This window comes from Martes martes (assembly GCF_963455335.1).
Source record: "Martes martes genome assembly, chromosome: 2".
NCBI classification, from domain to species: domain Eukaryota; kingdom Metazoa; phylum Chordata; class Mammalia; order Carnivora; family Mustelidae; genus Martes; species Martes martes.
This window is the reverse complement of record NC_137889.1, coordinates 105,975,396-105,989,142: the sequence shown is the minus strand read 5'-3', so window position 1 is coordinate 105,989,142 and position 13,747 is coordinate 105,975,396. Positions and strand designations below refer to the sequence as shown.

At 35.1% G+C, this 13,747-nt stretch overlaps 1 protein-coding gene across 2 annotated transcripts in view; it reads left to right on the top strand.

Moving 5' to 3' along the window:
• The window catches only part of TBCK (TBC1 domain containing kinase), a 205,621-nt gene that overhangs the window by 19,011 nt on the left and 172,863 nt on the right, over positions 1 to 13,747 (top strand). For both annotated transcript variants that reach the window (XM_080796178.1, XM_080796177.1), the window contains exon 3: positions 714 to 786. In XM_080796178.1, coding sequence (XP_080652304.1) covers positions 714 to 786 — 73 coding nt within the window. The remainder of the gene's footprint in view (positions 1 to 713; positions 787 to 13,747) is intronic.

Genomic DNA, 13,747 nt, shown 5'->3' with positions numbered 1-13,747 from the left:
TCACTCTCTCTCTCAAATAAATACATAAAATCTTTTTTAAAAATGTGTCAAACAATGTGTTAGTCATTAGGGATAAATGTTGAGAAAAAAATGTATGGTCTGACCCTCAGAACTAAGCTAATTCTTTATCTGTTGGAAAATAAAAATTACATCATAATATTGATGGTGCCCACCAAAATTTTATATTATTACTTAATCTCAGCAGGTCCCATGATGTTACAAATAATCCCAAACCAATTTTCTGTTCTTTCTTCATAGTCATGATTCAGAACATTTCTACTTTTCTCAAATTTCTGAACTCAGTTGCAAAACCTTGTGTTTGAACCAGACTGCCAAGACAATTTGTCCCTAGCTCCCAATTTCCCCTTCACATCAAAATTTCTTTGTATCTTCATCCAAGTTTGTCCTTTTCCTAATCTGTGTCAGAAGAAGGGTCACTTCTTTCTTCCAAAGGTAAAACTTTCCATCTGTTTTTCCTGGTGCACATGGGAGAAACTCTAGACAAAAACACAAGATGATGTGAAATTGCTATTTAATGTGCTCTTTTATTACACGTTTATTCTGTTGTAAGATCGGTAATTATGTAGATAATGTAGAGTCTGAAAAACTCTTACAGTGCTATTAGTACTATAATATCTTTAATGGACTGTATTATTTTGTTATTAAACATTTTGTTAATCAAATGTAAAGTGGATTTGCTTTGTTTTACTCAGAAAGACTGGTGGTGGTAGCTGAACACTGTGAACGGAGTCTAGAAGACTTGCTTCGAGAGAGGAAACCTGTGAGGTACTGTGTAATATCAAGGCAATTAAATGAAAAGCAGAAATTGGCAAACAAAAAGGCATAACAAGAAACTGCAGAGTTTTCGTTTCTTCTGTTACTTGTTTAATGATAAAATCCAGGTGCAAATTTTTATTTTAGGAAATTTAATTCACAGGCCCCATAGAAATTCAAAATTGACATTGTCCAGTGTTCAGTTTTTGTGAGGTAGGCATTCTCCAAAGTACTTGACAAAAAAAAATAATTCCTAAAGAGGATATATATGAAAATTTGAAATGTTTTTCCAGTACTAAGCATTTCTCTAGCTGAGATTAAGAGTATTTTCCTGGAAGTAGTACATAGTAACTACTCACAGGATGCTGGTATTCCTAGGGACATAGTGAACTGTGTTAAGGAAAGACCATATTGAAGGGTAGAGAGAAATAATAACCATAGCTTAGATAGAATTTACTGATATAGCTTAAATTCAGTTATTTCAATGACTCAGTAACTTGACTTTCTGTCTCAGGCATTCTTGGCAAGAAGAGTATGTGGTATATATGTTATCACAAATAACACTACTAAATGAATTTTTATACATTTTCTGAAATTATCTTAAAATCATAAAAAATATCCTTTTAATGAATAAAGAAAGTTGTACTAAGCCAATGAAAAATGCTTCCCATAAGTTTATATAGGATTATAATTATCCATCCTCTTTTAAGGAAATATTATCATTCTTGGTCATTGCTTTTTAATCACTGCTATATCCTAGATGAAAACAAATTTTTTTTGAGGGAGGAAAAAATACGTATATTGTTAAATGGTAGTTATTTAATAAAAGCAAAACAAATTAACTGAATAAAAATACGTTCCTTGATACCTTAAATGATTTGGTTTTAAGTGATCTGTAGAATGAAAGATGCAGATACCAGGCATACCCATTTACTTGCTTCTTTGGAAGAGTCTGATCTGACCATCCATAATAAAAGTGACTTCTCTATATATTTAGAAATACCTTAACCTTATTTTAGTGAATATGTTTTTATAATTTTTACATGTAAAAATTTTATGATTTTAAGAACATATTCTGTTTACTATTTAGTTCTAGAATGATCAAAACTTATGGTGATAGATATATAAAAACAGTACTCAACTCTGGTTGGGGGAAGGAGTAATATAAGAACTGACTCAAAATAGCTTTGAGAAAACTATCCAGCGTAATGGAAGTTTTTTACATCTCTTGATCATGGTCTTACTTATGTGGTGCATGTTCTTGCTTAACTTGTCAAAATTCGCTGAAATATACACTTCAGATTTGTATATTTCACCTATGTAAATTATGCCTCAATTAAAATATGAGTTCTAAATCCCATACAGCAACAGTATTATGTTGTTAACGAAGGTAGTTGATCCAATGGCATACCTATTTGTATTTCTTTCTTTAAGAAGAAATGTGCTACTTAGCCAATACCTCACCACTTAGTTGTTTAAAAACAATAAACATTTATCATTTCATATAATTTCTACAGGTCAAAAATTCAGGAATGAATTAGCGGGATGGTTTTACTCAGGATCTCATGAGGTTGCAGTCAAGTGGGACTGTAATCATCTGAAAGCTTGACAGGCTAGATAATCTAATAAGATAGTTCACTTACTTGGTGCCAGTTGTTGACTGTAAGCTTTAATTCTTTCCCATCTTGAAGGCTTTTCAACACTGGTCTCTTCTATCCTCACAACATGGGATTGGCTTCTCTCAGAATGAGCAATCTAAGAGAGAAAAGAAAGCAAGGTGGAAGCTTCTATGCCTTTTATGACCTACCCTCAGGAACCACACACCCATCAATTTCTGCAGTTGTCTGCTGGATACAGAAGTCAACCATTAATTCTATTCACTGTAGAGGGGACTACCTAAGAATGTGAATCTCAGAAGTCAAGGGTTGTTGGGGATCACCTTAGAGGCTGGCTATCACAGAAGTCTTAGAGATCATACAAGTACTTTAAAAAAAAAAAAAAGGAGTGAAATACTAACTGACATTAATACTAATTGAAAAACAACTAAAGTTCTTAAAATTTTTCAGTATTGATTTAGGCTACTTGTGACAGAAGAAAGGAAGATGTTTACACTATGAAGAGAAGGTAGAGTATTAAGGGAATATCCAAAAGTACTAGAGGTGGAATGGACATGGCTATACTAACATCAGAATTGGTCCACATTCTGAAAATTGATGTTACCCATGGGCTTGTGCTCCCACCATTCTGGAGGACCCTATAAGCTACAACTAGAGTAGTTCTCTGATCATCAGAGTGGTAGTAACGATAGAATGTTCCTTCTGATCTTGAAATTTCCCCCTTTGCCCATACTTGTCCTTCCTTTGCTTACTGAAAAAACTGAGGCAGAAAAGAGAATCTGGTGACTCAGAAGACAAATTTCCATTTTTCATCATTTTACTTCAACTCTCTCCTTTTACTTTTTTTTTAACTTTCAATTGTACTATATATAAGGATACAGTTGATATTGCTTTGCCAGTAAGATTAAACCATTAGCTTGTGGAAGGTTTTACTTTCTTGTATTCCTCATGTTTTATCTTTGTTTTATATATAAATCTGATAGCACTGAACACTAGTAGTGTCAATAGTATGAAGGTGTAAAGAAGCCACCTTTTTTCAATATGTCTTCATGAAGATAAAATCTTACAGATGGAAGCATACTCTTTGAGTAGATAGATAAACATGAATAGGATTAAATGCAAATTTCATAGTCTTTCATTCCATTTACATTTCTTTTTATTTATTTTTTATTAACATATAATGTATTATTTGTTTTAGGGGTACAGGTATGTGATTCATTAGTCTTACACAATTCACAGCATTCACGATAACACATACCCTCCCCAATGTCCGTCACCCAGCCGCCCCATCTCTCCCACTCCCCTCCACTCCAGCAACCCTGTTTGTTTCCTGAGATTAAGAGTCTCTTATGGTTTCATCTTACCCCCCCTTCCCTTATGACCCTCTGTCTTCTTTCTCAAATTCCTCGTATCAATGAGATCACATGGTAATTATCTTTCTCTGATTGACTTATTTCAGTTAGCATAATACCCTCTAGTTCCATCCACATGCCATTTACTTTTCTAATAGTCTGTTTCATTTACATAAAATAGAACATACGGTAGTTTTTATGGGTCTTTGTAATTTCTTCAAGTAAGATACTTAAACATTTTTGTAAGTAAAGTACTATTTTCTAATCCTTCTGGTAACAGACTAAAATTCAGTGTTTTCTTCATTCATTTTGGAATATAACATTCAGCACTTACTGCCTTTGAATAGATCTGATTCTGTCAGGTTCAGTTCCAAGTTGTTATCTGATCCATCCATCTAAATTAGCTTTGTTGAAAACTATTTGACTTTCCACATATTTGGATTACATTAGTCTCCAGTAACAGAGCAGATTTCATGTGCAGAGTTGCTGTGCTGTAATTTTAATTAATTCTATAACCTGTTTATGGAAAGTGAGAAGATGTTCTTATGGCTTATAAATCATATAAATTTCCCCTACTGCCAAAAGTAAGCACCCTGCACCTGTAAGAGAGGCTGATGCAAAGTAAACAGGAAATCTATTTAGATGGGCTTGCAATTTGAGACCCCCATGATTTTTACTTGTCCATCTGTCTCTATTGTAAAACTGTAAGCTGCCAGTTGTCTGGTAGGTATTTGCAGCTCATTGTCTAAATTTAAACATCATACAAGGCATATATCTTACTGGATTTGTATTTTGAAGAAAAATTTAAGTCTTGTAAAATTGGTGAGACGGGGAGTAGGGAAATGAAAATTAGAAAATTAGAAAAGCGTCTAGTGTCAATTTACTCTCCTTTTTTGTAACACATTTAATATCATTGAACTAAGCAGTATTGTACTAAAACCATCATAGTAGTAGTTCATATTACAAATATAACTTAAAACTATCTTGAGGTTTCAGATTGCACTAGAAAACCAAGCATCTTCTTTTTTTTAATATTAATGGCCCTAAAACTTTTTTGAGAATTTATGTTATCCAAACAGAAAATAGTGATTTTGTGCTGTGACCTGTAGGTATTTGTCAAGTCAGTCTCTTATAAAATAATGTTATTTGTACAGATAGCTTGCTGATCTGGTTTGAAAGAGAAAACTCACCATTTTCTTTATAGTTTATTCAAGCTCGAATATGAGGTATTAATTTTTGGAGAATACTGCTCTCTCTTCAGTGGCTTTTATATGTTACTTGTGCCAGAGTTTGATCTTGCCAATATTTCTCTCCAGTTTCAGTTAATGATCAAAATTATTTGTTGGAAACATAGAAGCATGGAATTCAATTAAATTCCTATAACCAGTAGGTTTCAAGAAACAAAGTACACCATTTGGAAGGTTTGTTTGAAGTCATCTCATATTTGGTGCCTGTGAATCCATTTAATTGCTACCCTAAAGCCATATTCAAGATACTGAAAGTGAGGAAATTTAAATCTCAACTCCTTTCAGAAATATTTTCCAAGAATGTTAAAACATACCTTCATCACTCCTATTAAAGCAAGCATGAGAAAATAGTTTGCCTTTTAAGTCTAGGTGCTATTTGGAAAATATTTCCCTTTTGTGTTAGTTTTATTCAGAGCATGTACTTTTGCCTAATCTGTAGCAGTGTCAGCAAGTGTAGTTCATAGACAGATAGATATTCAGCAGAGTTTTGGCACTTGGAGTAAAGTTTCTGCATTGTCCCTAAATTTGCAAGGGAAGGCAGGGGGAGTAGTGCAGGCATGTTTCTTTAATAAAATGTTTGTCATATGTTTTTAGGGTTATGGTTTTGAAAATTTACCAGAGAACCATCAGCATAGCAGAAGTTATACATGGTTATACATGGAGACTTTGATGGGAAGCAGGCTATGTCTGCAGCTGTTCACTAGCTTGATGGAAAACATGATCTGACTTACTTGGATGAGTAAGTTTTATTTGCCCCTATTAAAAGATTGCCTACTCACTGAATTAGATCTAAAGAATTTTGGACACATTTTAGAGCACAGTCTATAGATGTGTAATGACCCACAGGTCTGACAGTCATCAGAAATGGATACTAGATATTCTTATTTTAGAAAATAACCTTATAGTAGAAGTTCAAGCTTGTGTACATTTCAAGGGCCCTCATTTCAAAATTCATTTGAAATTATTATAGTGTAGTCAAGTAACTTAGAGATTTATATAACTGGTGTATACTTTTCTTCCTATTTTACTTGTTTTGTTTAAGGATGGAAAATAGTACCAAAGATGCGCTTCACTCAGGCTTGGAATCTTGCAGTTATCTTTTGCTTTCTTCCTCCTTTGTACCCTGTATCCTGTTAGCCATCAAGTATCATTAATACAATCTTGGTGGTATTTCTCACATCTCTACTGTTTTTTACATTCTTTAGTTTAGGCCTTCATTAACAAACTGCTTGACTATTGCATTACAACATTCTCCTAACTGGTCTTCCTTAGTCATTAGTATACTCCGTTACTACTTTCTGCTGCTATATTATTATTTTAAAGATCAGTCCATTCCCTGCTCAGAAACACTAGGTGGCTCTCATTTTTGTGTTTGGGGGGAAAAAGTACATTTTATAGGCATAGAATCTAACTTCAATCAAACTCTCTAATTATGTCTAATTTATGCCAGTAGTTTTTATTCTCACCCATAGATTATTGAGGACATGGAGCACCAGAGAACTGAAATATAATAGGAAGACTGAGCTGTCCTTTTGTCCAAATGTGTATCTCCAATCTTTGGCATGATGTATAGCACTTTTTTAAGTTATTCACTTACCTCCATCTTTCTAGACCATACCACTGAACCAAAGCAAAAATATTTTCCTACTCCAAATTTCTTTATTACATTGAATCTCTCCAGTTGTAAAGTGCCTTTTCCCTTTTAGCTTATAACTGTTTGCCTGCAGGGGCACCTGGGTGGCTCAGGTGGTTGAGCACCGCTCTTGGTTTTAGCTCAGGTCATGGTCTCAGGATCATGAGATCAAGCCCCACGTCTGGCTGTGCACTTAATGGGGAATCTGCTTGAGATTCTTTCTGTCCCTCTGCCTTTGTCCCTCCCCTCATTCGCACTTGTTTGCGTGCACTCTCTCTCTCTCTCTCTCTCTGTCTTTCAAATAAATAAAATAAAAATAGTTGTTTGCTTGCAATCATAGAATTATGGAAGCTATGATTTGCCTTCTCTAACTAACCATACATTTTTAACATGCATACTGTAATATTTTAATTTTTCTATCTCCTAAAATTGTCAGCCTAAGAGTTTGCATATAGTTAGTATGTTATAAATGAATAATTAAGTGAACTAATTGTGTTTTTAGTTTAGTCATGCAGTTCAAACTGTATTTCCTTATTATTTTCCTTTTAACTATGTACCATAATTTTATTTCCCAGACAAATTAGTTTTGGTGAAAGTAAGTCTGATGCAAATGTTATCTTGGTGATTTATTATTTTCTTGGAATATTTTTTAAATAGAATAAGTAAAAAAAAATTGTTCATTTCCTTTCTCATGGCTCTGGAGAAAAAATCTAAATTCATTTTAAGATGTTGGCAGAATCCAGTTCCTTCCAATGATAGCACTGACATTCCTATTTCCTTGATTACTATCAACCAGAGGCTGCTCTCGGCTTCTGGAAGCCATCTGTACTCCTTGTCATGAGGCCCTTTCCATCTCCAAAGTCAGCAATGGAGAAACTCCCTCATCACATCTCACTCATGCCTGGAATCTTTTGTATTTCCTCTATCTCTAAGCTCTAGATCCAGATTTTAAGGACTGATGTGATAAGGTTAGGCTCACACAGACAATCCCCTTTCTTTCTTCTTTTTTTTTTTTTTAAGATTTTTTTATTTATTTGACACAGAGAGATCCCAAGTAGGCAGAGAGGCAGGCAGAGAGAGAGGAGGAAGCAGGCCCCCCCCCCCCCCCCGGGCAGAGAGCCCGATGTGGGGCTTGATCCCAGGACCCTGGTATCATGATCTGAGCCAAAGGCAGAGGCTCAACCCACTGAGCCATCCAGGCACCCAGACAATCTCCCTTTCTTAAAGTCAACTGTGCCATATAACAGCTTGATCATGGGAGTAAAGTCCATCATATTCATAGCATTGGGGGTTATACAGGGTGTATATCAGGGATAAGAGATCTTGGGAACCACCTTAGGATTCTGCCTACTGCAGTTTGGTTATTGGGGAAAAATTGGGGAAAATTTTTTAGTCTTATAGAAATGTGATATTTGGTGTTCTTTTTTATATTAGTAAGTCATTGTGGCTGAGATGATGGGAAATGTGCTGTGTCAGGGATCACCAAGATCCCTCCCAGTCACTGATTCACTGGAAGCACTCACAGGACTCAGAAGTCATATACCCAACGGTTACACCATACAGCAAAAGGAGATAAAACAAAATCAATAAAGGGGCAAAGAATGGAGGAAAGCAGCCATATGCTTTCCAGATTCCTCTCCGGGGAGAGTTGTAGAGGATGTACTTAATTCCTAGAGCAACAAATTGTGACAGTGTGTGCCAAGTGCTGCCCATTAGAGAAGCTTGTCTGAGTCTGGAAGTGGAGGGTTATTAGGGTTTGGTCACATAGGCACATAAGGCCTGTGTGATAGACTGCAGTTACTGATGCTCTAGACCCTTAGAAGGAAAGCAGGTGTTCCACATAAATCACATTGTTTGCACAAACTATCTCTCTAGATAAGCTAGAGTGGTTCAGGGCCTCAAATGGGCAAAAAACTCTTATCAGAATATTTCTAAGAGCACAATTCCCAGGAGCCCACAAAGGGCCAGGCAGGAAAATGGGCACTTTGGGGAAATGCACATAGAGACTGATGGGATTCTTTTTTGAAGGGGTATTAAAACAGATTTTGTAGCCACTTCCAGCAATTCATGAAGTATGTTAAGACTTTATAAACTAATAGTTGCTGGTCTTGTTCAGTTGGGTTTGTGTAAAGACTTTTTTTTTCATTCACCAATGAGGTACTAGCTTTCTATTGCTGCTATTAACATTGCCACAAATTTAGCAGTTTAAAACACACATTTATTATCTTATAGCTCTGTAGGTCAGAAGTCTATTGGACTTGGCTAGTTTTTCTGCTTCAGGTCTAACAAAGCCAAAGCCAAGGTGTCAGCAGGGCTGTATTTCCTTTGGAGGCACTAAGGGAGAATTCATTTCCAGGCTTATTCCAGTTATTGGTAGAATTTAGTTCCATATGGCTGTAGGACTGAGAACCCCATTTCCTTACTAACTATTGTCCAGGAATTGTTCTTAGATTTTAGAGGCCCCCAGCATTTCCTGGCTCATGGCCCCATTTCTTCATCTTCAAAGCTAGTGACAACAGGTCCAGTCCAAGCAAGATGAATCTCTGACCCCTCCTGTCTTTTCTTCTGGCATTCTCTCGGACTCTTCTGCTCTGCTATTCTACCTTAAGGTTTGTGTGATTACATTGGGTTCACCTGGATGAATGAAGGGACTGTCTCTATTTTAAGGTTAATGAATTAGCAATCTAAATCCATCTGCCAAGCCCCTTCACAGCAGTACCTATCCTAGTGATTGGTTGAATACCTACGTGACAAGAATCTTGGGAGGATTATACCTATCATATTCTTTATACAGGTGAATACTGAAGTTTTTCCTCCTCACTTAAATCTAAATTTTTTATTAATTATACCTCAATTTTTAAAGAGAGAATTAATTAAGCAGTGTTAATTCTTTTAACAATTATAAGCATGTTTAACCTCTGTTTTCTTGATGAAATTTTTGAGTCACTCAAGTTGCCAGTTATCCTCAGAAAAAATAATCAAAATTTAATAAAGTTTAAATTCAAACTTTGTTTAAAACTTTTGGTCTCCAGAATAATGATCAAGAGTATAGTAAACCCTGTGTTTATTAAAATGAAATTCCTGCTGGGAAAAGGGACTACTTCAATGTCCATATACAAAAAGAATGATAAGAGAATGCATAAATATGTTGATATCGGATGTTGACCTGTTATTTTTCATTAGAGAAAGTTTCATTTAGCCAAGTGCATCCTCAACTGAAAATGTTAGTGAGGTATTAGATGCACTATATTGAAAGAGAGAGGAAGACAGGTGGGCAGGGTGAGTAGGGACTAGAGTGAGAAAGGAGACTGGATTTGGGATGAGGAATATACGTAAGAGAAGTTATGAACTCTTTGAGTCCTGATGGGTAATTTAAGTGTTCTGGGCTGAACTGAGTTAAACTGGAAGGCAGGGAACATACTGAAAAGAGGCAGTTAATAATCAGCTCCAGCTGTTGTTGCTGTGTTAGAAAATGTCCGGGTATTACCATTTCTTTAAAATTTTCAAAAGAATTCAGAATTTGGATTCTTAGGTGAAATCTCTGAATTTATAAACATTTTCAAGTAATTAAAAAATTTAAAAATCATGATCCAAACAAAACAAAGTAATGGGCTAAAATTAGCCAATGGACAGTCAGTTTGCAACTATCTGATATAAGAAGTTAAATTGTTGGTGAAGGTGTATTTCTTCTACGCTTTTGTTTAAATGGATGGGGTCATTGTGAAAAGGAGTGAAAAGTAGTGGGTTTTTAACTTTTAAGAATTATTCACTTATTTTAACACCTTGGAAAGAAAAGGTGAAATATCTGTGTATCCTGATTTTACTAGCAAGGTGAGAAATTATGTAATTGTTTTTTAAATAGCAGAATGATCTAAGAATGAAAGGAATTATCTGTGTGGGAAATTATTTGCACCTATGGAAATCTCCTATTAAAAAAAAAATCACCTATGTATAACCTTAATGGCCAAATGTCAGAGCATTTTTTTTCATTTACTTATTGTTCTGCCCCCATTAAATCAATTTCTTTAGTAAGTGAGATGAGAACACTTTAATAAACTCAGGAGTTGCCCTGACTTCAAGGGAACACTTTGAATTTTATTCTGTGTATTATCTATACTCATAAAAGACAAAAGAACAACAAAATAGTAATGAAATTAGCACAGTTTCCTATTGGGAAATGTTTGAAAGGCAGAAACTCCTGAGTTGATAAATTATAAGATGTCAACACATAAAAGAACTACGATTAAATAAGCACTTGGAGTCAGAGGTTCAGGGTTTTTTTTTTATTGTTTTATTTTATCTTTGTGTGTGTGTGTGTGTGTGTGTACACACACATATATATATATATGATGTGCATTTGATTATGGTAGAGGTTACAATTATGCATCCTTAATTTATCTAACTTCCATGAATTAATATTATGGCAATTCTCATATAAGGTAGGGATCTTAGATAATGTGCTTCCCTTCATCCTCCTCCCATCCTTTAGATATTATTGCCATTCATCGTGCGATTTATATTTACTTTTATATGTGTTATAAATCTGACTATACATTGTTACTGTTTTTCGCTGTAAAAGATGTCTTTAAAATTCTATCTCAGGACTCTGGGGTCATTACCTGAGCTGAAGGCAGACACCCAACTGACTGAGCCATCCAGGAATCCCTATGTTTTCCTTTTTTTTTTTTTTTTTAATTAACATATAATGTATTATTTGTCCCAGGGGTACAGGTCTGTGAATCACCAGGCTTACACAATTCACAGCACTCACCATAGCACATACCCTTTTCAAAGTCCATCACCCAGCCACCCTATCTCTACCTCCCTACCCCCCAGCAACCCTCAGTTTGTTTTGCGAGATTGAATCTCAACACCCAAAGAACAAATAATCCAATCAAGAAATGGGCAGAAGACATGAACAGACATTTTTGCAAAGAAGACATCCAGATGGCCAACAGACACATGAAAAAGTGCTCAACATTACTCAGCATCAGGAAAATACAAATCAAAACCACAGTGAGATACCACCTCACACCAGTCAGAATGGCTAAAATTAACAAGTCAGGAAACAACAGATCAAAATCAAGGATGCAGAGAAAGGGGAACCTCCTACACTGTTGGTGGGAATGCAAGTTGGTGCAGCCAGTCTGGAAAATAGTATGGAGGTTCCTCAAAAAGTTGAAAATAGAGCTACCCTATGACCCAGCAATTGCGCTACTGGGTATTTACTCTAAAGATAAAAATGTAGGGATCCAAAGGGGCACGTGCACATGTTTATAGCAGCAATGTCCACAATAGCCAAACTATGGAAAGAACCTAGATGTCCATCAACAGATGAATGGATAAAGAAGATGTGGTATATATACACAATGGAATACTATGCAGCCATCAAGAGAAAAGAAATCTTGCCATTTGCAATGACATGGATGGAACTAGAGTATTATGCTAAGCAAAATAAGTCAGAGAAAGACAATTACCATATTATCTCCCTCATATGAAGAATTTGAGAGGCAGGGCGGGGGGTTGTGGGGGGTCAGGGGATATGAAACAAGATGGGATTGGGAGGGAGACAAATCCCTATGTTTTCTTTTTAAGTAAACTTTACATTCAGTGAAAGTACAAAAACTTGTATATCACTTGATGAATTTTGGACAAAGTATTTACCTCTGTAACCCAAATACACATCAAGATTAGATCATCACCATCATCCTAGAAATTTCACTCAAACCCGTTCCCTTCCCAGTAAATTTTTACCGTTCACCCCAACCCAACTCCCAGAGGCAACCAGTTCGCTGTGTTTTTCACCCTAGATTAGTTTTATTCTAGCACCTTATATAATTATACAGTATATACTCTTTTATCTAAGGTTTCTTTCACACACCCTAATGTTTTGGGGAGTCACTTATGTAGCTCCATGTATTATAATCTATTTTTATTGCTGAGGTGTATTCCAGCTTATGAATATGCCACAGTTTCTTTAGCAATGTTCTGCTTATGAGCTTCTGAGATATTTCCAGGTTTTTGGTCTTTATAATTGAAGTCGTTGTGAATGTTCTTATGTCTTTTTTTGTGAGCAAATGTTTCTTATCCCTGGATAAATATGTAGCAATAAAATTGGTGGCTTATGGGATAACTATATGATTGTTAGAAACCACCAGACCTTTATCTAAAGTGTTGTACCTTTTACATTCCTAATAACAATGTATGAAAGTTCTAGTTCATCCATAGCCTTGCCAGCAGTTGGTGATTTTAATTCTTGACTTTTAGCAACTGTAATGAATATAAAGTGGTATCTCATTGTAGATTTAATTTACATTTCCATGATGACTAAAGATGTTGGGTGTTTCTCATGTGTTCATTATACATTCATATCATGACATACATGTCTGTTCAGTCTTTTGGTCCCATTTTAAGCATATTATTTGTCTTTTTATTATTGACTTAGAGGCATTCATTGTATATTCTATTCTCCATACATATACTTTTTAAGATTTTTTTTGTGAATATTTCTGCCAGTCTGCCTTGCCTAGTTATTTTTTTAATGTGTATCTTGATGAGCAGATATTATTTATGATGAAGGCTAATGTATCAGATTTTTCTTTATGGATATTACCATGTATCTTTTTTCAGAAACTTTTGTCTCCTCCCTAGTCGTGAAGATATTCTCATGTTTTCTTTTAGAAAATTATAGTTTTAAAATTTATATTGAACCTCTGATCTCTCTCAGTTTAATATTTTTGGTGTTCAGCTCTGTTTTTGTCACGTGGATATTCAGTTGTTCTAACTCTATTTGCTTGAAAGACTTTCCTTTTTCCATTGAATTGCTTTGATGCTTTTATTAAAAATTAAATGGCCATGTAAATGTAGGTCTATTTCTGGCCTTCTGTTTTGTTTTATTTATCTATTTTCTGTCCTTATGCCAGCACTGTACTATCTTTATTACTCTAGCTTAATAGTAAATATTGAAGTCAGGAAATATAAGTTTTCCAACTTTTGGTCTTCTGTTTCAAGATGGCTTTAGTGATCCTTGGATCTTTGCATTTTCATGTAAATTTTATAGTAAGTTTCCCAGTTTCTGAGAAAGTCTGTTGGTATTCTGATTGGAATTACATTGCTCCCATGAAC